The sequence below is a fragment of the Pyrus communis genome, chromosome 7 (genome assembly GCF_041283825.1).
Source record: "Pyrus communis isolate YQ-2024b chromosome 7, ASM4128382v1, whole genome shotgun sequence".
Classification (NCBI taxonomy): domain Eukaryota; kingdom Viridiplantae; phylum Streptophyta; class Magnoliopsida; order Rosales; family Rosaceae; genus Pyrus; species Pyrus communis.
Window position 1 is genome coordinate 5,384,662 of NC_142571.1, and position 20,089 is coordinate 5,404,750.

A 20,089-nucleotide genomic window follows, 5' to 3' on the forward strand; every position below is an offset into this window, starting at 1 on the left:
ACCCACAAATATCAACACAAAACCCGCTTCAGATTTTCAATCAAAATTTATAACTTTAAACAAAAATCAACCAAAAGTTTCACCTTTTTGTAAGTGGGTCCGAAGAGCCTCTCAATAAATAATATGATCCAATCAACTCTAATTTGCAGAATCAATGGCAATGGAAGACGAGGACAGAAGGAAGAAGCATAGCTCCAATTTATTTTTTTGTATATAATTTCTTTTGTAAAATATATTTGTTGCTTACATCCAAGAGAATGAGCTCATATATAATTGATCGCTCAACTAATACTTATTATTTAATCTACTAATACATTACTAATTGTGATCAAGATAATCACAGATTCACACCATTAGCTGCTTCTGTTGTCTGACCAAGCCTCTGCACCAAAGCCTAAACTCTAACAACATTCCTTTGCTTATAAATTCTTCAGTCCAACACTGCTTGTAGGGTGACTTCTTACACTAGACCTTCCCCTGTGAACACTGGCAGGGTAGTGGACGGAGCAAATTACGGAATCCATGTACTGGTCCAGTTGAAGCAATCTATCTGCTTGCTGACATGCAAGATATGCAAAATACAGCATCCCGAAATAGAAGAAAGTGAACAAATTACAGAGAGCAAAGAGACGAGAAAGAAGAAGATGCACACGTTAAAGTACATTTATACCTCTACATTTAACAGACATTTGATGAACAATTCCTTTTGGACTAAAGTTGCTAAAAGACTACACCACGAGGGTTTAAATCTTAATTTTTTTTTTTTTACCACGAGCCCATCTTTCGATTAACTTATCACCACGAAAACCGTTTATCCGATTAGACCAATATATTTTTATATTACATTATACATCACTCATTAGTTGTAGCAAATCAAAACTTGGAATTACTGTATGCTTGACTTCTTGGTTCGACTCAGCGCCGGAAAACACTTTTATTTGTGCTTCATTATTGTTTTTCATTGGTAAACTTGTTTTTGTTTTCATATAAACTATTTATATTGATATGTAATAGAAAATAATGAGAAAATGCAATTTTTTTTAACGATACGTAGCACTTATTCATACAAAAAAATTAATAGATGAAATTAAAAAAAAATTAATGGTTATGCAAATTATATCTAATAGTTAAAACACCCATAACATAATATTATTCTTTAGTACCGAAGCACAATAACTGTTAATTATTAGATATCAACTTCGTGTTATACCTCCAACTTAAAATACTTGGCAAGTTATCCATTTTTATTTGTTATATTTATTTGGGTTAATCTCAGTTTATTATATGAAGTTTCATAGTTTTCAACATTTAGTACATGAAATTTTTTTCATCCCAGAAAGTGATACATAAAGTCATAATCTAGGGACACTTTCATACATCTATTAAGGTTGCTGTTAAATCAACTGTTAACTGATGATATGGTACTTACGTGAATAATAAATGGGCGCCACGTGGATATTAAAAAATTTTAAAATAATTAAATAACTAAAACTAAAATATTAAAAACCTTGTAAAACTTAATAGTAGTAAACTGAAATTAACCCTAATTATTTTGTTGGGGGCGGCCTTGGCACGGTCCAAGTGTCTCAAACACAGTGGACCTTGTCATAATGATTACGTTGCCTGAAAAAGTCAAAACAAATCTCCGATGCCAAGGGATCACCACCTCCTCTTACTCTCTGATTCTCAACTTATCATCCCACCAACTCGCAAAAATCTCTGTACTGAGCTCACTACTGCGCCATGGGACAGATCCTCGACAGATTACAAGGTACAACTCTATTCCTTCGACATCGTGTTAATGTTTTCTTTCCGGTTCTGAGTTTTCCCTGTTTTCTGTTGGGTTTTATTTCTTTTTCTTCCTTTTCTGAATCTGTAGTTTTAGTTTAGATGCCTTCTCCAATCTCCATCCTTGAAAACTTGTAGGATCTGCAAATGATGTTGAACTGTGGATTCATGTGTTAGTTGTTTTGGTGATCCAGCTGAAAGTTACCTTTTTGAATACCCATGTTTCCATTTATCTTGTTCTTGTACTGGATTTTATGTATCAATTTATAGTATGGTGTATGGATATCATCAATTTGATATTTCTCTATGCGACATCGAAAAATAGCATTATTATCCGTAAGTAAGTTTGTAGATATCCGTCAGCACAGACGGTCTGCCATGTTATGTTACAAGTACCGGACATGAAGCAAACGTTAATTACATATATGTTTATGAGGTATCTGATACTTTTCTGGATTGCAGGTAAGCAATGGAGGCGAAAGCAAATAAGGAGGATTACAGATAAGGTGTTTGATCATTTTAAAAATGAGACAGGAAGGGCTAGCTTGAATTTTGAGGATCTGTACATCGGTGTACTACTTGTGTACAAGTGAGGAGCTTTTCCTGCTAAACGTATTCCGATTGTCTTTTTAACTGATTGTTAAATCATGCTGCTAATTTTAGCTGATTGTTGTTTAATCTTCCTGTTCTAGTGATATCAATAAGCGTTTACCCGGCCCGCATTTTGATCCACCCTCCAAAGATCTAGTCAAAGCTATGATGCAGGTACTCTAGTTTTTTTCGTCGGATACAATCAAACGGTTGAAATGAAATTTGTTAGACTCAAACCATTTACAAATAAGATAATGTCTTTTGAAATTTCAATGGTATGTATCCAATTTAGCAGCGGATTTCATATACATCTGTTATGTTTCTTGAGTTAAGGTGCTGTGCTGCAAAAGTCAAGTTGTAGTTGTAGTCCCCAGTATTAGGCAAATAAGATTCGTGATCCAATTTTCGTTTTCGGTTATGGAAAGCTAGTTATCTGCACATATTCTTATAAGTTTTTCAATCTTTTGAGCACAGTGAGTAATTACTCTCACAAGCGATGGAAAATGAACTGAAACACGTTTAAGTTGCTGTGGTCGGAGAGAAGCAACTCTCAGTCCTTCTTGACGTAGTCTGGTTTAGCAGGATGTGACCAGTTTGTTTGAGGTTCTATATACGCAACCAATTTATTCTGCTCTGTGTAGACTTTAAGTTTCTTCATCTTCTGATTACCGAAGTTCAGTTTGTTCTGATTAAGCATTTAAATGTTAGAAACTTTGAAGATAAGTCCGTTTGGCTGCAAAATTCATCTTGTTTCAGTAGGCCTGTTGGCCGAGGCACTGAAGAAAGTCTTCGCCTGGCTGGTTCTCTGAAAAAGGGAACCTCTTTCATAAACTGTTTCTAATGCCTACTTATATGTAAAATTTCCGTCGAGGTATCTTGCCTGAAGGCATGAAATGATGAGAAGGTTGATTGTCGTTTGTGGCGTGCATGTCAGGTCGGATGCTATAAAATTTTGTGAGTTAAGTGTCGTTCATGGCTCGTTAGCAATTCCCTAGTTCAGGAAATGTGATTGAAACATGGGATTAATTTTGGATGGTGTTTGGACATTGATGGAAACTGTGTTTGTTGACTTTGGTTGTTTAAGTTTCTGCTGTTTGTATACAAAGGAAGATTGTTGTTGCTGCTGTTTGTTAGGTAAGAATCCATGTTGAGAATCTGTCTAAGGTGTCTCGTTCAGAAAACCTATAAAAACTGTCGGGAGACTCTGAGCTCGTTATTCTCTTTTAGAAAATGTTCAATCAACGACTTTCCTTCAGAGAAACTCGTTTGATTCATTTAATAATGTTTACCCTTGATATTTGCAGCAAAATGATCTCAATCTTGACGGAGAAATTGACCGGGAAGAGTTTGCGAAGTTCATGAAGCAGTTGACAGCAGAGACATTCGTTGTAGTCAGTCAGGGACTCATCCTCACACTGGTTGCAGCACCAGCGGTGGCAATGGCGACAAAGAGAGCTACCGAGGGCGTACCAGGGGTCGGAAAGGTCGTGCAAAGGTTACCCAATTCAGTTTATGCATCCCTTATAACTCTTACTGTCCTGTTGTTTCAGCAAGCGCGCCAGGAGTTCGATTAGCCACAAGTTTTTTCTCAGTTCAATCCTTCTATGGTCTATTTAGGCAGACTCTGTCATATAGACAATCTGGGCGTGTGTGGTTTCCAATAATGTAAAAGGAGAATGGTGTTTGAACTTCTCATATATAAAGAGTAATCTTTTTGGAAGTTAACCGTTTTAGTTCGTCCTTGTAACTGCCACGAAATTTGTTTAAGAACACTGCTTGACTTGTTACTCGTAAGGAGTCATTGCTCTTTACTCGCAACTCGTAATCCAATGCACAAAAAGAAAGATGTTTGCACGCGTGATTTGTCCGCGAGGAATGCCAATTTAAAGGGCTGGATTGGTGCCAAAATCGTTTCCTTTCCTTAACCCCAAACTCTGCAATCCCTTGGCAGTTGGTGCTAGCCAACCGATAGATTGGTGTTTGGGAATATCTTGTTCCGACCAGATAACTCTTTACCGATTCGATTTTTGCTCAGTATATGTTGTCAAAGTGTCTCAGTAGGAATAGGTTTCAGATTATGAAAAACCAATTATCAAAGCCAATCATTCAAATCTGGACTCTTACCATACAAAACAATGCATTTTTGGCGAAACAATAGATAAATTATGGTTATCTAAAAAATAGGAACACAATGTACGAGCAAAATTACAGATGTACTACAGAAAAAGAAAAGGAAAGGAAAATCTACGACATAACGCCCCTCTCCTAAAGTTGCCACAACTATTCTTCTACAAAATATCCATGGTAGAAACCGACATTTCAGAAATAAACAATGAGTAGCGTCGATGGGGTACCAAAAGCAAAGAAAAAGAGTCCCGTAAACTCCAAAGCCAATAGGAGTCTGCAACAAGAAGCGGTTCACCCGTTCATTATCCTGTTTCATAACACCAATTAAAGTATCAAATCATTCATCATCAATAATTTCCCAAAGGGCTGTGTCCTTGCCAGAAAAGGTCAGTCTGACAAAAGCCTGTGAACAACAAATTTTCGAGCTAAATCTTAGTTTTAGTCTTCTGATTCGTAAAGCTCAAAGGAGTATAATCTCTTCCCATTAAAAAAAATTGAAAACTTTAACTAAATTTAAACCTATGAGAGGAATACAAGATTTGGACCGATACGAGGACAACTATAAAGGTTAGTTATAGCTTTCATTCTAACAAATTTTATATTGGTTGAGTTGTTATTTAAAACATCGTAGCCAAATTTTACCTGCATGTAGATGAAAATTTAATAGTTCAATAAACCAGTTGGACATCAAGACATACTCAAATCATAATTTTTACTCGATGCTGAGCTGATATCAGATACACCATCCGTGGTGTGTCCAAATTACAAGGACTTCCCTTGGCATCCATTTGAGAGACTTAAACCCCCTATCATTATCTTCTGGTAAGCATACTCCTCGTGATTCTCTATGTTATATTGAGGACAGTTCTGTAACTATTGAATCTACCAATTTCTCTTTTTTGAAAACGTACCATTTCTTGCAAGAGGCTTGTTCCTCAGTTAGTTAAGAGCGTTAACCCCATGCACCCATGGTTCTCAGTTCAATTCCCACCACCCCCAATATCTCTTGTAGCCTAAAGAAAAACATGACCGATTTTCCACAAACTTTGGCCAGGAACAAGTTTTCTAGGTTCCCATTATCCTTCTTTACTCATCAGAACTGGATTTGATACTAATATCAGCTTATAATATATAAATATATATATATATATATATATATATATATATCATTTACCCCTATTCAACTATATGGAAATAAAAAAAGAACATAACTCACTCAGAATTTAGCTTTCCCTTTGGGCTTCTGTGTTTCTGATTTGGAACATTCTCTCTAGTATTTTAGCTGATTGGAAAGCAGCTGTTTTCTGAGTCATATGTCTTGGTTTATATTCGTTGAGGTAGAGTATATACCAATCTTTTTCTTTACTAACGTGTTTCTGGGTTGGCATTTTACCCACCAACAGTGTGCTTGTTTTATTTTTAAAAATTGACAAGAATTGACACTTAACATGTAAAGACTACTTTGTATACGGATAAGAGAGAAAATAAAATGCATGGAAAAGCATATTGCAAACAGAGGCAGAAGTCAGTCAAAGGTAATAGAAAAAGGACTCTTTTGTTGACAGGATCATGGTAAGCACTCAAGCCATCATTAGCCCGATGAAAGGTAATGATAGAAAGGAATCATCTATCTTTATCGTTCAAATACAACACTTGGTAGGCATTTTACCTTAAGAGGCTGTCGAACTATAACCATCGCAAACGAAGTCATATCAAGAAGAATTCAGATTTCCTAGTCTTGCTTTAGCCAAATCAATTTGTTCTGCACAATAAACAATCAAGAAGAAAATCATTTCGGCTGCTTAAAGTTTAAACGAATAGAGAAATACCATAGATTTGATGCAAAACTTGTTACTTTGTTCAGATGCCGATGCTTTCTCGATTGTTGTACGAAAAAACAAGTTGCCATTCTTCTGATAGACACCCTGTGATCAAGAAAGAAGTATATTTACATCTCTGTAAACTATCAAGGCACTCCAACCAAACAAGATGACGAGAAGCGCATTTGGCAGTTGAGCTTGTACTTAAATTGCTATTAGCGAAGATCAATGCAAGCCTAATTACTATTATCTGTTACTTGTAGCTAGAGTTTCCCATGAACAAAATCATAAAACTTTAAAATGTAAGTACCAATTTCGCAAAATTTAACATTTACGCAGATATGAGTTAGGCCAATTGGCCATTTGCACCCGGTTTCGAATCTTCTTCTCCGTAAATAAGAGTAGTTTAGAAAAAAATATCATCTTTTCGAAGAAGAAAAAACAAACACATGCTCAGAAAGGATAGAAATTTTTAGCACGGATGATAGGCAGGGCATAGAAATCGACAAAACTCTGTTATTGCATATCAAATTACAAAAATTAATTGACCAAATAAATAAAATAAACGATAAATTTTGGTTTTTCGTTTCGAAATAAATCATATATATATATATATATATATATATATATATATATTACCCGGGAAGATGAAAGAGCACTGAGCTCTGCAATTGCAACCTCGTGGCTCCGTATCTGCTTCAAGAGACCGAGTTTGGGGTCCGCCGCCGCGGAAGAGCTAGAATTTGCCTTAAACGATGACGGCGGAACAGCTGCCATCTCTGAGTCTCTTTTGTGTTTCTTCAGTCTTCTCCGCCACTGGTCTGCAAAATAAAAATTAGAAAAGCTGGGAGAATAATAGCTCAGAAAGTTTCTTGCTCTTCGGTTCGCATAGATTTGGGCCAAGAAGTTTGGTTTGGGCTCAAAGATTCGACTGTAGTTTGGATCGTTTATTTATGGCCTTTAAAAAGGCCCACTCAATGGCCCTTAACATAGCTTTTAATCAACTGAGAGAAGGGTGAATTGGGTTACGTACCCTAAACTAGAGGGGTTCATAAGTGTACAGGAAATGATAAATTGACAGAGACCTTTTTCAGTCTCTGTTACGTAAGTTAGATAACAAAAATTAAACTCATTAAGTCTTGAATTTTAGTACTTGCAATTATACAAATTAAATGACAATATAGCATATAAGCACAAATATCATCCCACAGAGATCAAATTGATTCTAAAATCTTACTAACTAAGGTGTAGTCAAACTAAGATTTTAAAGGATTTTAAAAGTGATAGATTTGATAGGATTTAGGAGGGTTTAAGACTCCTAAAAAATTCATAGTGATTTTAAAGAATTTGAATGGATTTAGTTTGTAGATTTTGGTGGATTGTGGTAGATTTTCATATAATTTTTTTATTGAAAAAAAAAAGGAAAAATCTTTCCTCTTGCCCAAGTTTCTACAAAACGTTAGGCGCTAATCAGGCAGTGAGCTGGGGTCTAGCGCTTAGGCGGGTTAGGCGGATTTAAGTATATTTATTATAAATTAATTAAATTTACCATATGATATAAAAACAAACATGAAAAAAATGTTATATTTCTTTTTTTTTTTTTTTTTTTTTTTTTTTAAAAAAAGAATGGTATATGTGATGTTAGAGTTTTAAGCATGGTATGGTGTGGTCTTAAAGAGAGGAAAGTCTCAAAAAATCCCCCTCCCTGTTTAGGATTTCCAAAACAAAACAATTTAATTTTTAGAATAAAATAATAAAATAAGATATTTTGAATAAAATTAGTATTTAATGTTTTTTTAAATCCCTCCACCTAACCTTCTCCACATCATCCAAGGTTCCAATCCGTGGAACCACACCAAAAGATTCATCCCACAGTTCCCAACCTCTCTCAAATAACCCAACCCCCAATCTATATCAGACATAATGGGAAAAAATTAAAATCAAAAGTATCCTTACATGTTAACCCTCTATGGCATCTCGATGGATTTAAACAAGTAAGAACCCATTAAGCTCTATAGAAATCGTTGGAAAATCACACAAAACCCTAATTGTATGGCATCTACAAATACGTGGTTATGGTATCAATTGCAAGAAGCTAAACCCAAGTTAAATATGACATCTACTCTAACTTGCATGAAGTCAACCTAATTTAAACTTAGATGGTGATCAAGCATCTAAATAAAAATCAAACGCATTACAAATAGCAAAAGATACTCAATAAAGATGAAAAACTTGATAATAATAATGCCACAAGGCAATTAAGTATTCATGACCAGGCTACATCGTAGCCTTATCAAAGAAAAACTCCAATGTACTTCCTCTTTGCCCTTCCTTGCCGCAGCCCCCCATGTAGAATATATGATTTTTGGTTTTGTTTTGGTGGCTGAATCCTTACTTCACAATGAAGAATCAATCTCCACATATAAAACCTACGGCGAAGGTTACCAAAGGCCAATTAAAATGACCATTAATCCTAGCATAATGGACTTTCAAGTCCTCATCAAAGAAAAGAAAAATTAACGGAAATAATAAAACTAATAATTAAGTTCTCTCCTAAAGTCCATTGAATAGCATTCCCATGTCCATTTGATCTCCAAAACCGCTCAGTTTCATCTTCTTATTGTAATGCACATGTCTTTGCGCAACTAGTTAGCCTCGTACTCCACTGGAATTACTATAGACACCTGAAACTCCAATTTTCACTTCTTTTTCTCTTAACTCCCGTATTGAATGCCTAGAAAATAAAACAATATAAATTAGTGCATTTAACCCATTCATATATACAAAATCCAAAGGAAATATATGATAAATACATATGAAAATATTCACCCATCAGTCTCTAAATGCATTCTTGTTTTATCCCGTGTGTTCATTTCGTTTGATTTATTCAATTCGATTATCAGAATAAAAAAATATATATGTGAGAAGATAATAAGGATATTTGAAAATCACCTCCGTACGTATAATTGTGGTCAATTTTAAACTGACTCATTAAAAGAATTATGAAAAACAGAAATTATATATATGTGTGCGTGGGTGGGTTGGAATTGTGAGAATGTGAAGGTAAAAGAATTCTACATTTGTGAAAAGAGAAACATTGTAAGGGATTTATAAGAGGTTGGACTACTCTTCATATAGTCAATTGGTTGTATGGTGGAAACCCCAATTTCTTCATGGTATCAAAGTAGGTTGATCCATATGTGAAGCCCAACAGCAACATATGCCCCATGTCACCCAATCCGTGTTGTCTATATGTTTGACTTGAAAATTCGTCACACATGCGAGAATGTGAAGGTAAAAGAGTCTGACATTGGTGAAAGAAGAAACCATGCAAGATCTCATAAAATGTTGGGCTACTCCCAATATAGGTTGGGGACACAATTTTTTGACACACATTCTTAGGGTCTACTCGATAACTTATTTCAATAATCCGATATCATTTATATTTTAATTTATCATTCATAAATCATACTTGCCAAAAATTAGCAAACCCAAAATTATTAACACATTTATTTGTCGTAAAGAAAATGGACGAAGACGGTTTTGGAAAGAGTTGGATCGTTGAAATACATTACGAGATGGACCATACAAATTAGTGTAAAAAAATGTGTCTCCAAATCCTAATCCAACATATATATCCACCTAGCCATTTTTTACGAAGGACACTTAATGAACCTATTGTATTGGATTGTTTCAACTCAAGGTCTGACTTGATTGCCGATATTTCAAAGGGGCATCTCTACGTAGCCGGTACCTTGGAGGGTTGGACCAAAACAAACGTCCCACACTCCGAAGAAAACGAACAGAACCCTATGTCCTTTGGTTACATCACAGAACTCAATCTCATTTCATTTCACAAAAAAACCCTCTCTCTTTTTCTCTCCACTCACTTTCTCCCCCATATTTTTACTAATTTCACACAAACCCAATCATCATCATGTCAATTACATGCAAAACATGTAACAGATTCAGAAAGCAATTCATATTTGACAATATAGAAGGCTTCAATAATAAATACAATAAACTCTAGGGAGACCATAGCAAAATTCCACACTGAAAGTTAAGCATAAAAGGCCTGCTTGCCTAGCACAAGATAGCTCAAAGTACCAACAAAAATGGCAAAAGTGAAGCTCTTTATGATATGGTCCAGCCCTTTTTCTCTGAGAATAGTTTGGGCACTACAACTCAAAGGCGTCCCGTATGAAACAATCCACGAAGATCTTTCAAACAAAAGCCCTTTACTTCTTCAGTCTAACCCTATTCATAAGAAAGTTCCAGTGCTCCTGCACAATGGAAATGCAGTTGTTGAATCATTCATAGTTCTTGAATATGTCGACGAAACTTGGAAGGAGAATCCCTTACCGCCGGAAGATCCTCTTGAGCGAGCGACTGAACGCTTTTGGGCCAGATATGGTGATGAGAAGGTAATCTAAACTATCCTTTCATAATCGGATAGTTTCTTGCACAATAAATAAAACATCGAGTGAAAGTATATCAGGTACCTAAACCAAACCATCATTACTTAACTGAAAAATAAGGAAAGAAAACCGCATTCTTAGTATTGATATTTGATTATTCGGTTTGGTTGTGATTTCTATAAAGGTTTTGCCAGCTATTGGGGAATCCTTTATGAAGGAAGGGAAAGAGCAAGAGGAAGCTATTGTAAAAGCCAAGGAAAACTTGAAGTACCTGGAAGAAGAGCTAAACGGAAAGAAATTCTTTGGCGGAGAGAAACTTGGATTTGCGGATATTGCACTTGGATGGCTCGCACACCATGTGAGTGTCTTTGAAGACGTAGCAGAAATGAAAATGGTGACCGAAGAAGAGTTTCCATTGTTATCAGCATGGGCGGCAACGTTTGCAGATGTTCCTATAATCAAAGATAATTGGCCGTCTATAGGCAAATTTATTGCCAAGTTTCAGGCTAGCATCAAAAGTCATCTTTCGAAAATGTACCAAGTTGATTAAATGATCTGGTTTGTGATCATTTCATGAATTGGTTAAATAACTCCTGTCAAAGTTAAGTATTAAACAGAGATGATCATGGATTTTGGACAAAATAAGTAATGTCTGGTTAAAATATAACTGAAAGTGCTTGTTTTTCTTTTTACATAGCTACACTTCAAAGTTGAAGCAAGTTCCTTCTTTCTTGGTTTGTGCTCAGTTATGGCCAGATTTCTGTTTCTTCCTTCAATGCATGTTAATGAAAAATGCAGAGATATTATTGTCCGTTGAGATTAATTTCCTTAAAATATGTGTAACTGTTATACATACATTATCTGCAATTGTAATGTATACGCTATCTTCGTTACCATATGCGTTGAGAAATACTAAGGGGCACAGTAAACTATATATATGCTTAATAATCTTTAGCGGAACACAGTAACTCAAACAGTTAGTAGGCAAACCTGGAATATGAGCCGTCAAAGATGCTTGCTTACTTCCCAACCTCTAAAACTCAAGTCTGCATTCTATTTGACGCCAAAATGGTGAGAAAACAAAGAAAAGACTCTTCTGAATCCAATTCAATTTCATGGAAAAAGTGCAAAAAAAATTTGGACCATTTCTCGATTTATGCGTGTCATCCTTGCGCAGGGGCCATGCTAATCTTCTCTGTATCGTTCCAATTTTATCGGATGTCCCCGAAGGGACAAGCCTTGTTGCCTAGCTTCTCTATATAAAGAACTGATAACCAACATTCACCGCCGATGTGGGACAAGCGCATCCCTCTTTCCAGCAGTCAAGTTGCTTGTTTCTTCAAATATGGTCCGTTGGGCCTCTCTTTGCGGATCACCTTCTTTGAAGGTTGGAAAGAATGTTTTAGCACCCATCATGGTAAAGCCTTTCAACCTTGAAAACTGGTAGTCTAAAGCTGAAAGTCAACCATCTACATATCGCTTTGAAAACTGTCTAGTTCTTGTATAACTAACAAATCCTCACCATTCTTCTTCTATTATACATGGCGATGGCGGATGGCGGTGAGATTTTTGTGGTTTCAGCAGCTGGGCGTGGCCATCTCCAACCCTGCGCGGAGCTCTGCAACCACCTTATCTCCCGAAATTACCATACTACCCTCGTCATTCCCTCCTCCTCCTCCTCCTCTTTCACCCAAAACCCCCTCGCCAAAATCCTCCAACTCACAGCCTCCCCGGGCCCACCCAATCCAGGACCCGACCCGCTCCGCTACCAAGCGACACAAGACCTCCACAACCACCTCGCCAGCCTTTCCGATATTCCCGACGCTCCCCTCCCTCTCTGCGCCATCGTCGACTTTCAAATGGGTTGGACCAAGGAGGTCTTCTGGAGATTCCACGTGCCGGTCATCGGATTCTTCACCTTTGGCGCGTCCGCCGCCTCCATCGAGTGGGGCTCGTGGAAGGTCGGTGTTGGTGACATCCGACCCGACGAGCTCCGACCAATTCCCGGCCTGCCCAACCACATGGCTCTCTCGATTGCCGATCTTAAACGAAGGCCAGCAGGTCCTCCACGTGGCGTTCCGAACCGGCCTCCGGGAGGTGGAGGAGGAAAAGGAAGAAGTAGTGGTGGTGGTGGTCCGCCTAATCCTGGAGACCGACCTCCCTGGGTCCCAGAAATAGAAGGCTCCATAGCTCTGATGTTCAACACGTGTGACTTCATCGACCGTGCGTTCATCGACTACATGAAAGATCAGATGGGGATGCCCGTATGGGGTGTGGGCCCACTATTGCCGGAAACGTACTGGAACCGGAACCCGAACCGTCCGGTCGAAGCAAACCAGCGCCAATCGAACTACACCGAAGACGACATCGTTCAGTGGCTGGACTCAAAGCCACGCGGGTCTGTCTTGTACGTGGCCTTCGGCAGCGAAGTGTGTCCCAATGCGGAGGAGTATCCCCAACTGGCGAGTGCGCTGGAAGAGTCGACCCGGCCATTCATCTGGGTCATCCAAACTGGGGTGGGTGGCGGGTACAACCCAGACGGGCTGGAGAGCAGAGTGGGGGAGAGGGGTCTGATCATATGCGGATGGGCACCGCAGCTGCTGATTCTGAGCCACCGGTCAACAGGCGGGTTCTTGTCGCACTGCGGGTGGAACTCCACCGTGGAAGCCGTCTGCCGTGGGGTCCCCATTTTGGGGTGGCCCATGAGGGGGGACCAGTATTGGAATGCCAAGCTGGTGCAAAAGCATCTCAAGGTTGGTTATGGAGTTTGTGAAAGTTTTGAAGAATTGGTTAAGAAAGAAGATATAGTGAAAGGGATTGAGAGGCTGATGGGCGATGAAGATGTGAAGAGGCGGGCCTTGGAGATAGGGCGGAAGTTTGAGGACGGATTTCCGGCCAGCTCCGCGGCCGCATTGGATGATTTTGTGGATTTCATTAGGCCAAAAACCAGCTCACAGGTTTATAATTGATCGGTTTAATGCCAAGTGTGTAGTTTGTAAAACCTGTGGCTGCATTGCTTTAGTTTGTGAAACCTTAAAAATATATGATGCAAAACGTTGGGTTTGCCAACATCTCTCTCGCAAATAAGACACGTACATACAAGAAACCAGTGCTCATTAATTTACGTAGCCACACAAGTTCATTGCAGAGATATTAAGACAATGAAACAAGTTGAGCGTAGTTTTACATTCTAGTACTGCATCACATGAGCTGCACTAGTCGCATCACATACGAGTCCAAAACATCACATTAAAAGATAGGCTGGCACCTAACTCTAGATCCAAAGCGAATGTAACGGTGCATGTGAACTACACGTGAAGCTGATCCTTAGCCCAGGACAATACAAATAACTAAGAGACAACGTGCAAACATCTAATAATGAGCAAATAAAACGCAAAGATATCATGCCACAAGTTTATACTCACAAATAATATTAAAAACATAAAGTGTATGAAAAATTTATTTGTAAAACTAAACATGGCATGTCACATCATAATATATAAAAACAGTTGTTGAAAAAATCACATATAGACATATATACTTCAAAAAAACGAAAAGATTTATTCACATAACCATAGCTTGCTTGCTCTCGATAAGCCTTGTCATTTGTCAAACCGAATAAGCTTGTACCTATACCAAGTCACATTGACTTAACAAAATACTTAACACACAAATCGTACACAAAATGGGCAGATTATAGTTTATCTGTCCAAAATTCCCATTTTACAAAATTGCCCCTAAAACTAGAGGTAATTGCAAAACTGCCCTAATTTCTTTAAAATACCAAACAGCCCTAAAGCTTCAACAAATCTTGCATTTTGATCCTTCAAACAACCCCTTTAGAAAGGTAAAAAAAAAAAAAAAAATCCTAAAATTAGCTGCTGATGGACAACCTAATCTCTTCATAATCAACCCCCTATTGTGCATCGAGTGATATAAAAATAATAATTATAAATAACCGTGCAAGTAGGAGTTCAGATCTCACACAAGAAAGTAAAGTTAACACCTCATTCATAATAACCAATGAACATACCTATATGATATTAAAAGAGTAAGGGGTGCAGGATTCCATATCAAACCCAAGAAGTTCATGATAACGCTTGGGTAAGATTGGCATCAAATTTTGCTTGTTAGAAATTATAAGAACTTATTATTGTGTCTGTACTAATGTCGTCATATTTTAATGCCAATATAACAGTGAGGAAAGAGTGGTTAAATCTAATAGTCAATTAAAGACACAAATACTCACAAGTGTGAAACCAAAGCTCACATGCAAGGTTATAAAGTTAAACAAAATGATGAATGGAATGTAAGGAGTGATTTCAAGCCTTACCTTGTTCGGGGAAACCGAGGAGTCGCCGGAGCTCCTTGGTTCGAAGGTTTTTCGTCCAAGTTTCAAATAACAGAAGTTAGAAAAGGATTCGTAGTTATGAAAGGGTTGCGGAGATGGTGGTGATGTCGCGGTCTGTTGTAGGACAGCGGCGAGTTGCTGTCTGCATTTGTTGTGCCATGGGAGCAACTCCAGCGTGTGCTGAAGCCCGAGGGACAGGCTTGCGAACAGTGGCTGAGAGCCCGAGCATTCAAGTCCAGCATGTGCTGGCGAGGGAGCACGAGCAGGCCCGTGGAGAGTTGCCAGCCCGAAGTGGGTTTGACGCAAGGCTGACGTCAACCACGTTTTTTCTTTTGTTTTGCGTGAGTCGGTGGAGCCTGCGTGCGCATCTGCATTAGTAATTGTTAGAGGCCACGTGGCGCCTCGGCGTCCATTGGATTTCAACGGTCATTTGTTTTCTACTGTTGGATTTCCAACGGTAATAATAATTTTAAAACCTTATTTAGATCCAACAATCCACGTTATTCACCTTTATTGAAGATGTTGCGTTGTGTACTAGCTGCCTTGTGTACTCGACAGGAATGTGAGGTTCTGGTCATTCTTGCTTCGTCATCTCACCTTCTACACTCCTCATCATCTTCCATCTCATTTTGGGCCACCTAGAGATTGAACATTCCTTCTGATTGGTTAAACAATTCTTCCTCTTACTGATCGATTTCCCACATCATCCTTGAAGAAGAAGACATTGTAAGAAGGAAGCAGAAAATAATGATAAAGATTTTGGTGAAGAAGGAAACAAAAACTATGAATAATGATAGAAATCTTGAGAAAATTGGTGTGAGATTTGTGAGGATTGATAGTGGATTATATAGAGAATTCAGAAATGATTAGGTTGTAGATAATGTCACGTGGCATGCCATCATTCGTTAAAAATCTGATGGAAATCTATCCTCAAAGACTGTAAACATATTATGACATGTGGCGCGATGTGATTGGTTAATAATCTTATCAGAAATCCATCACCAATAATTGTATTTTCGGATAATGACACGTGGCTCAACAAAAACGATTAAAAATCTTATCAGAAATCCATCACCAATAATTGTCTTTTCGGATGATGACACATGGCGCAACAAGAACGATTATAAATATTATCCGAAATTACAAAAAAAAATTCTTTTGTATTATTTTATAAAAAAAATATATTAATATTTTATTACAAATTATCGGGACTATTCAAATATAAGGATAAAAATATAAAAGATAATTACTGTTTATTAAAAGCAGTTACTATTTATTGAATAGATAACATGGTAGGTAGCCTTAGGGACCTCCACCACGCTGGAACTGCTCAGAAGAGGGAAAGGGGACGAGAGAGTCAAATGAAAAGAAAAGAAAGAAGGAGAAATGAGTGGAAGAGAGAGTGACGTGTGAGAGGAAATGGTTAGCTGAAATGAAGGGAAAATTTTCAAGGGAGGGACTGAGGCGTGAAAGAGAGGGAAAGATGCAATAATGGGGGTGTAATGATGGAATCTGGTGGATTGGATGGGTGGAGTGGGATTTTCAAACCAAAAAAAAAATTATTTAATAGTCCACTTGCACGCTATTATAATCAAATATCACGCATGCTGATGAATTCATATTATACCATATATTTTATCTTATTTTTAGTTATAATTTATTAATTATTTTAGTAACTTTTTGATATATTGTTATATATTTTTAATGTAAGACATTTAATTTTCTTTGGAGTAAAAATAGATCAAACGGATGAATTTTGGAGTGATTCCAATTGGAGGATATTTGTGAGTCTTTCAAGAAGATTATGTCAAAGTTTCAGATTTTTCTACCAAGCCGTTTGACCGTGGCAATGAAATAAAGATCCAGCGCACAGCTTTCTCAAATTGACGTTTCTCAACATTTTAGGTATTTTGAAGGTCCAGATGACACATTTTGAGGAAGATTCATTCTGAGGATTTGTAGGGAACGTCTTTAGCTTTCAAAAGAGACATTTTGGGACCAAATCAGAGTTAATTTGGTTGGTCAAAAGTCTAATTTTCTGAAAAGTCCGAAATTCAATTTAAATAGGACACCCTTTATTTCCTACTTATTTTATTCTATTATGTTTCATAGTTTTTAGAAGATCTTTTATAGGTAGGATTTTGTTTTGTAGTAACATAAATAAAGCTTTTTAGGCATAAGACAAGGAAGAGAGAATGCATAAAATTTAGGGACGCATTACTTTGGAAGATTTAAGTTTATTTCTAAGGTATTTTCTATTTAGATTTTTAATAATATTTTGTCTTATGATTGTTAGTAACTAGTTTCGTTTGCTAGGACGAGGCCATGAGTCTTAACAAAAATATGTAATCTTTTTTCAATTTTCTTATGATATTATGCATGCAAGTCTTGAATTATTAATCACCGGGTTTGAAACTATCTAATTGTCTTGATGATTGGCCACCATTATGATATTTAGAAAAGTAATTTGATGCAATTTTGGTGAAGGACTATCCTTGAAATTGGCGCTAACTTCTTGTGGTTAATATGTGTAACTTCTTATGATGGATGTCACGTCTTAAGGGTTATATGGTTTTTCAAAAGGATTTCACAAAACTTAATGAGTGTTGCATGTTCACGTTCGATCTAGATGTCATAGACGGGTTGCATGTTAGATATAAGTTCTATGTTGGAGGTTCCAAGTAGAATATTGTTTGGGCCCAAAATATTGGTGTGGGCCGAGTTCTCAGCCCGGCAGTATGATTCTAGAATCATCGCGAATTCTAGTTATTATGAACCGCTCGATTAAGATTGGCCGAGCCCTAGTATGAGACGGATTGATGGGAAAGTTGAATCCTAGCATAACAAGGAGTCTCAATGGGATGAGAATGCTGAGATTTGAGAAGTGAATGTGGCTAGATAAAGTGTTTGGTTCAAAGTCCTAATGGAGATAGGATTGGGCGAGACTTGGCTAGATTAGGATAAAAAATCATAATCTGAGTATAGTTCTGGTTCGGCCATGACGAGATTGGCTGCTATAAATAAGAAGGGGGTGCATCATTCTAAAACCCCTCCAATTTAACATACAAAAGGCCCTGCGCAAACTCTTGCTTTACGAGAAACCTCTCAAACACCTTGAGATTTTTATTTTCTATTTCGCCAACACATTTTCAGTTTGGACAAACAACATTGTGAAGGCAACCGGTGACACCTTCAGTTTGGATAAACAACACTATTGTCGTAGAATTAGCCAACCGCGAAGCACATTCAGTTTGGATAAACATCATTACGTTGAGGCCGACTGATTATTTATTCAAGTCTCAGTCGAGAAGGATTTTCAAATCCTTATTGGCATAGGTCATCTTATTAGCCTTCTCGGTGAAGTGAGATGTTACAGATTATTGGGCTTGGCACATTGAACGCGGAGTTGTTTGTGATTGGATATTCACAAGTAGGTTTTAGTGTTCGGCATTCTGATGGTCGAACGACATTCACTATCAAGACATACATCTCTTTTGAGTACTTGTGTCCGTATAGTTTGGTGTCGGTTCAGTTTGGTATGCTTATACTCTTACAAATATAATCACTCTGACTGAACTCGGCGTCGACGATCTGTGAACTTTGCAAGATTAGCAGCCTTGTCTTCAGGCTCTAGAACCCAAAGGCCGAGATGTGTTCCTTTCTCGGCCGCAATTGCAAAACCAAGAAGTCAGTAGCGCACTCAAAGCAACATCAACACATTTTACTTCTCAGCCGAGCTCGTCCGACGAGTTGGCACATCTTGCATCAACTGAAAGACGTAGTTAGCTCATTAGTTACTCGGCCTGCGCGCCACGTAGGTTTGATAGTTTTTAGGGTCAACATATATATATTAAGAAAACCTAACCTTCAAAATATGCATGTGTAATTCACAAGTAATTGAAAGAACTACGTAGGATTGTTAAGGTGACAGTGAAACCCCAGTGCTCAAATTTATTTTCAAACTATTTTCTTTTGTTTTCTTTACTTTGCCAATTTATTTAATTGTTTTTAATTAAATTCGTTTTTAATATTTTAGGTCATAAAATCAACCTCTTCCAAACTTTGTTTTTAAATAATTAATTAAGATTTGATATTTACATAAATTATTCATTGAATCCCTGTGGAAAACAACCTTACTTAAGCTGTTATACTACGATAACCTTGTACTCTTGCAAGTCTTTTTAAGTGTTTTTATTCTTACTTTTACAAGTCGTAAAAATTCCTATTACATGGTTTGAACAGGAAAGGGATCATCTCCGGATCCCTTTTATCAAATTCACCAATCCAGACTCTTGAAATTTGATCTAATAGCTAAAAACAAGACCCTTTTTAAAAGTTATAATAACTTTAGCAGTTGAATCAAATTTCAAGGCCCCGAATTTGTGGATTTGGTGGAAGTTCGTCTGAACAAAGCCTCTTTAAGGCTTTGAGGCTAATTTAAGCTTTCTCACGCCAGACCAAGGCAGTGGTGCACACTACACGAGAAAATTAAAATTTATTTCAGGTAAATTTACATTGTTTCGAACATAACTTGTTCATTATAGTTTCGAATTGAGTTCCGTCTATGGTCACGTGTCTGTAAAAATGAGTACTATTCGAAAATAGTGAAATAAGAGTGGAAAAGTGAAGGAAAAATTGAGTCCACATGGAAGGCATATGTGGCATCTCAGGGGCATTTTAATAATTTCACTACTACTGAGAATAAAATACCATAATTCTCAGAACGGGATGTGACATATGACGTGACAAGATTGGTTAAAAATCATATCTGAAATTAAAAATAATATAAATTTGTATTATTTTATAAATAAATAAAATAATATTTTAATACAAATTGACTAGACTCTTGCTGAGCTCATTTTTTAGGTGTAGAAATACAGTTGATCAATTACTGTTCATTGAAGTCAATTACTATTTATTTGGGTGGAATAAATGAACTTTGGGCCAACTTTTTTTTTTTTAGGAATTGGAATTGCTCTAAAAAATAAAAAAAA

The 20,089-nt window shown here is 37.2% G+C and overlaps 4 protein-coding genes and 1 non-coding gene across 6 annotated transcripts; 3 read left to right on the top strand and 2 right to left on the bottom strand.

The window, feature by feature from the left end:
* The first annotated feature begins 1,606 nt into the window (after positions 1–1,606).
* LOC137735176 (uncharacterized) lies at positions 1,607–4,104 on the top strand. Of its 2 annotated transcripts, XM_068474572.2 has the most exons (4): positions 1,607–1,771; positions 2,251–2,377; positions 2,481–2,553; positions 3,684–4,104. In XM_068474572.2, exons 1-4 carry the CDS (start codon positions 1,744–1,746, stop codon positions 3,951–3,953), a joined length of 498 nt encoding a protein of 165 aa, XP_068330673.1. In that variant the 5' UTR covers positions 1,607–1,743; the 3' UTR covers positions 3,954–4,104. The 2 variants fall into 2 exon arrangements, with proteins under 2 accessions (XP_068330673.1, XP_088553886.1); XM_088697760.1 differs by lacking the exon at positions 1,607–1,771 and having other exon boundaries at positions 2,175–2,377.
* Positions 4,105–4,519: 415 nt separating this feature from the next.
* LOC137735177 (Prefoldin chaperone subunit family protein) lies at positions 4,520–7,170 on the bottom strand. Its single transcript, XM_068474573.2, has 4 exons — positions 6,966–7,170; positions 6,362–6,431; positions 6,176–6,268; positions 4,520–4,813 (listed from the first exon to the last, which is right to left on the bottom strand). The coding sequence occupies exons 1-3, from the start codon at positions 7,101–7,103 to the stop codon at positions 6,219–6,221; spliced, it is 258 nt and encodes an 85-aa protein (XP_068330674.2). The 5' UTR covers positions 7,104–7,170; the 3' UTR covers positions 4,520–4,813; positions 6,176–6,218.
* A 3,259-nt stretch (positions 7,171–10,429) lies between these two features.
* On the top strand, positions 10,430–11,294 carry LOC137733299 (putative glutathione S-transferase). Its single transcript, XM_068472451.2, has 2 exons — positions 10,430–10,750; positions 10,929–11,294. Exons 1-2 carry the CDS (start codon positions 10,442–10,444, stop codon positions 11,292–11,294), a joined length of 675 nt encoding a protein of 224 aa, XP_068328552.2. The 5' UTR covers positions 10,430–10,441.
* A 217-nt stretch (positions 11,295–11,511) lies between these two features.
* LOC137735036 (UDP-glycosyltransferase 89A2-like) lies at positions 11,512–13,813 on the top strand. The gene has a single exon (XM_068474396.2). It carries the CDS (start codon positions 12,286–12,288, stop codon positions 13,711–13,713), a length of 1,428 nt encoding a protein of 475 aa, XP_068330497.2. The 5' UTR covers positions 11,512–12,285; the 3' UTR covers positions 13,714–13,813.
* LOC137735792 (U6 spliceosomal RNA) lies at positions 11,876–11,978 on the bottom strand. The gene has a single exon (XR_011068700.1). It is a non-coding gene; the product is annotated as a U6 spliceosomal RNA (small nuclear RNA).
* Positions 13,814–20,089: the final 6,276 nt, after the last annotated feature.

Bases quoted from the DNA above. Each gene is read 5' to 3' on its own strand.
- LOC137735036 (XM_068474396.2), top strand. From the start codon at position 12,286: ATGGCGATGGCGGATGGCGGTGAGATTTTTGTGGTTTCAGCAGCTGGG.
- LOC137733299 (XM_068472451.2), top strand. From the start codon at position 10,442: ATGGCAAAAGTGAAGCTCTTTATGATATGGTCCAGCCCTTTTTCTCTG. The intron at 10,751-10,928 runs GTAATCTAAACT...ATTTCTATAAAG, and splicing joins CCAGATATGGTGATGAGAAG to GTTTTGCCAGCTATTGGGGA.
- LOC137735177 (XM_068474573.2), bottom strand. From the start codon at position 7,103: ATGGCAGCTGTTCCGCCGTCATCGTTTAAGGCAAATTCTAGCTCTTCC. The intron at 6,432-6,965 runs GTAATATATATA...TCTTGATCACAG, and splicing joins GTGCTCTTTCATCTTCCCGG to GGTGTCTATCAGAAGAATGG. The intron at 6,269-6,361 runs GTAACAAGTTTT...TTTATTGTGCAG, and splicing joins AGCATCGGCATCTGAACAAA to AACAAATTGATTTGGCTAAA.
- LOC137735176 (XM_088697760.1), top strand. From the start codon at position 2,190: ATGAAGCAAACGTTAATTACATATATGTTTATGAGGTATCTGATACTT. The intron at 2,378-2,480 runs GTGAGGAGCTTT...TTCCTGTTCTAG, and splicing joins GGTGTACTACTTGTGTACAA to TGATATCAATAAGCGTTTAC. The intron at 2,554-3,683 runs GTACTCTAGTTT...TGATATTTGCAG, and splicing joins TAGTCAAAGCTATGATGCAG to CAAAATGATCTCAATCTTGA.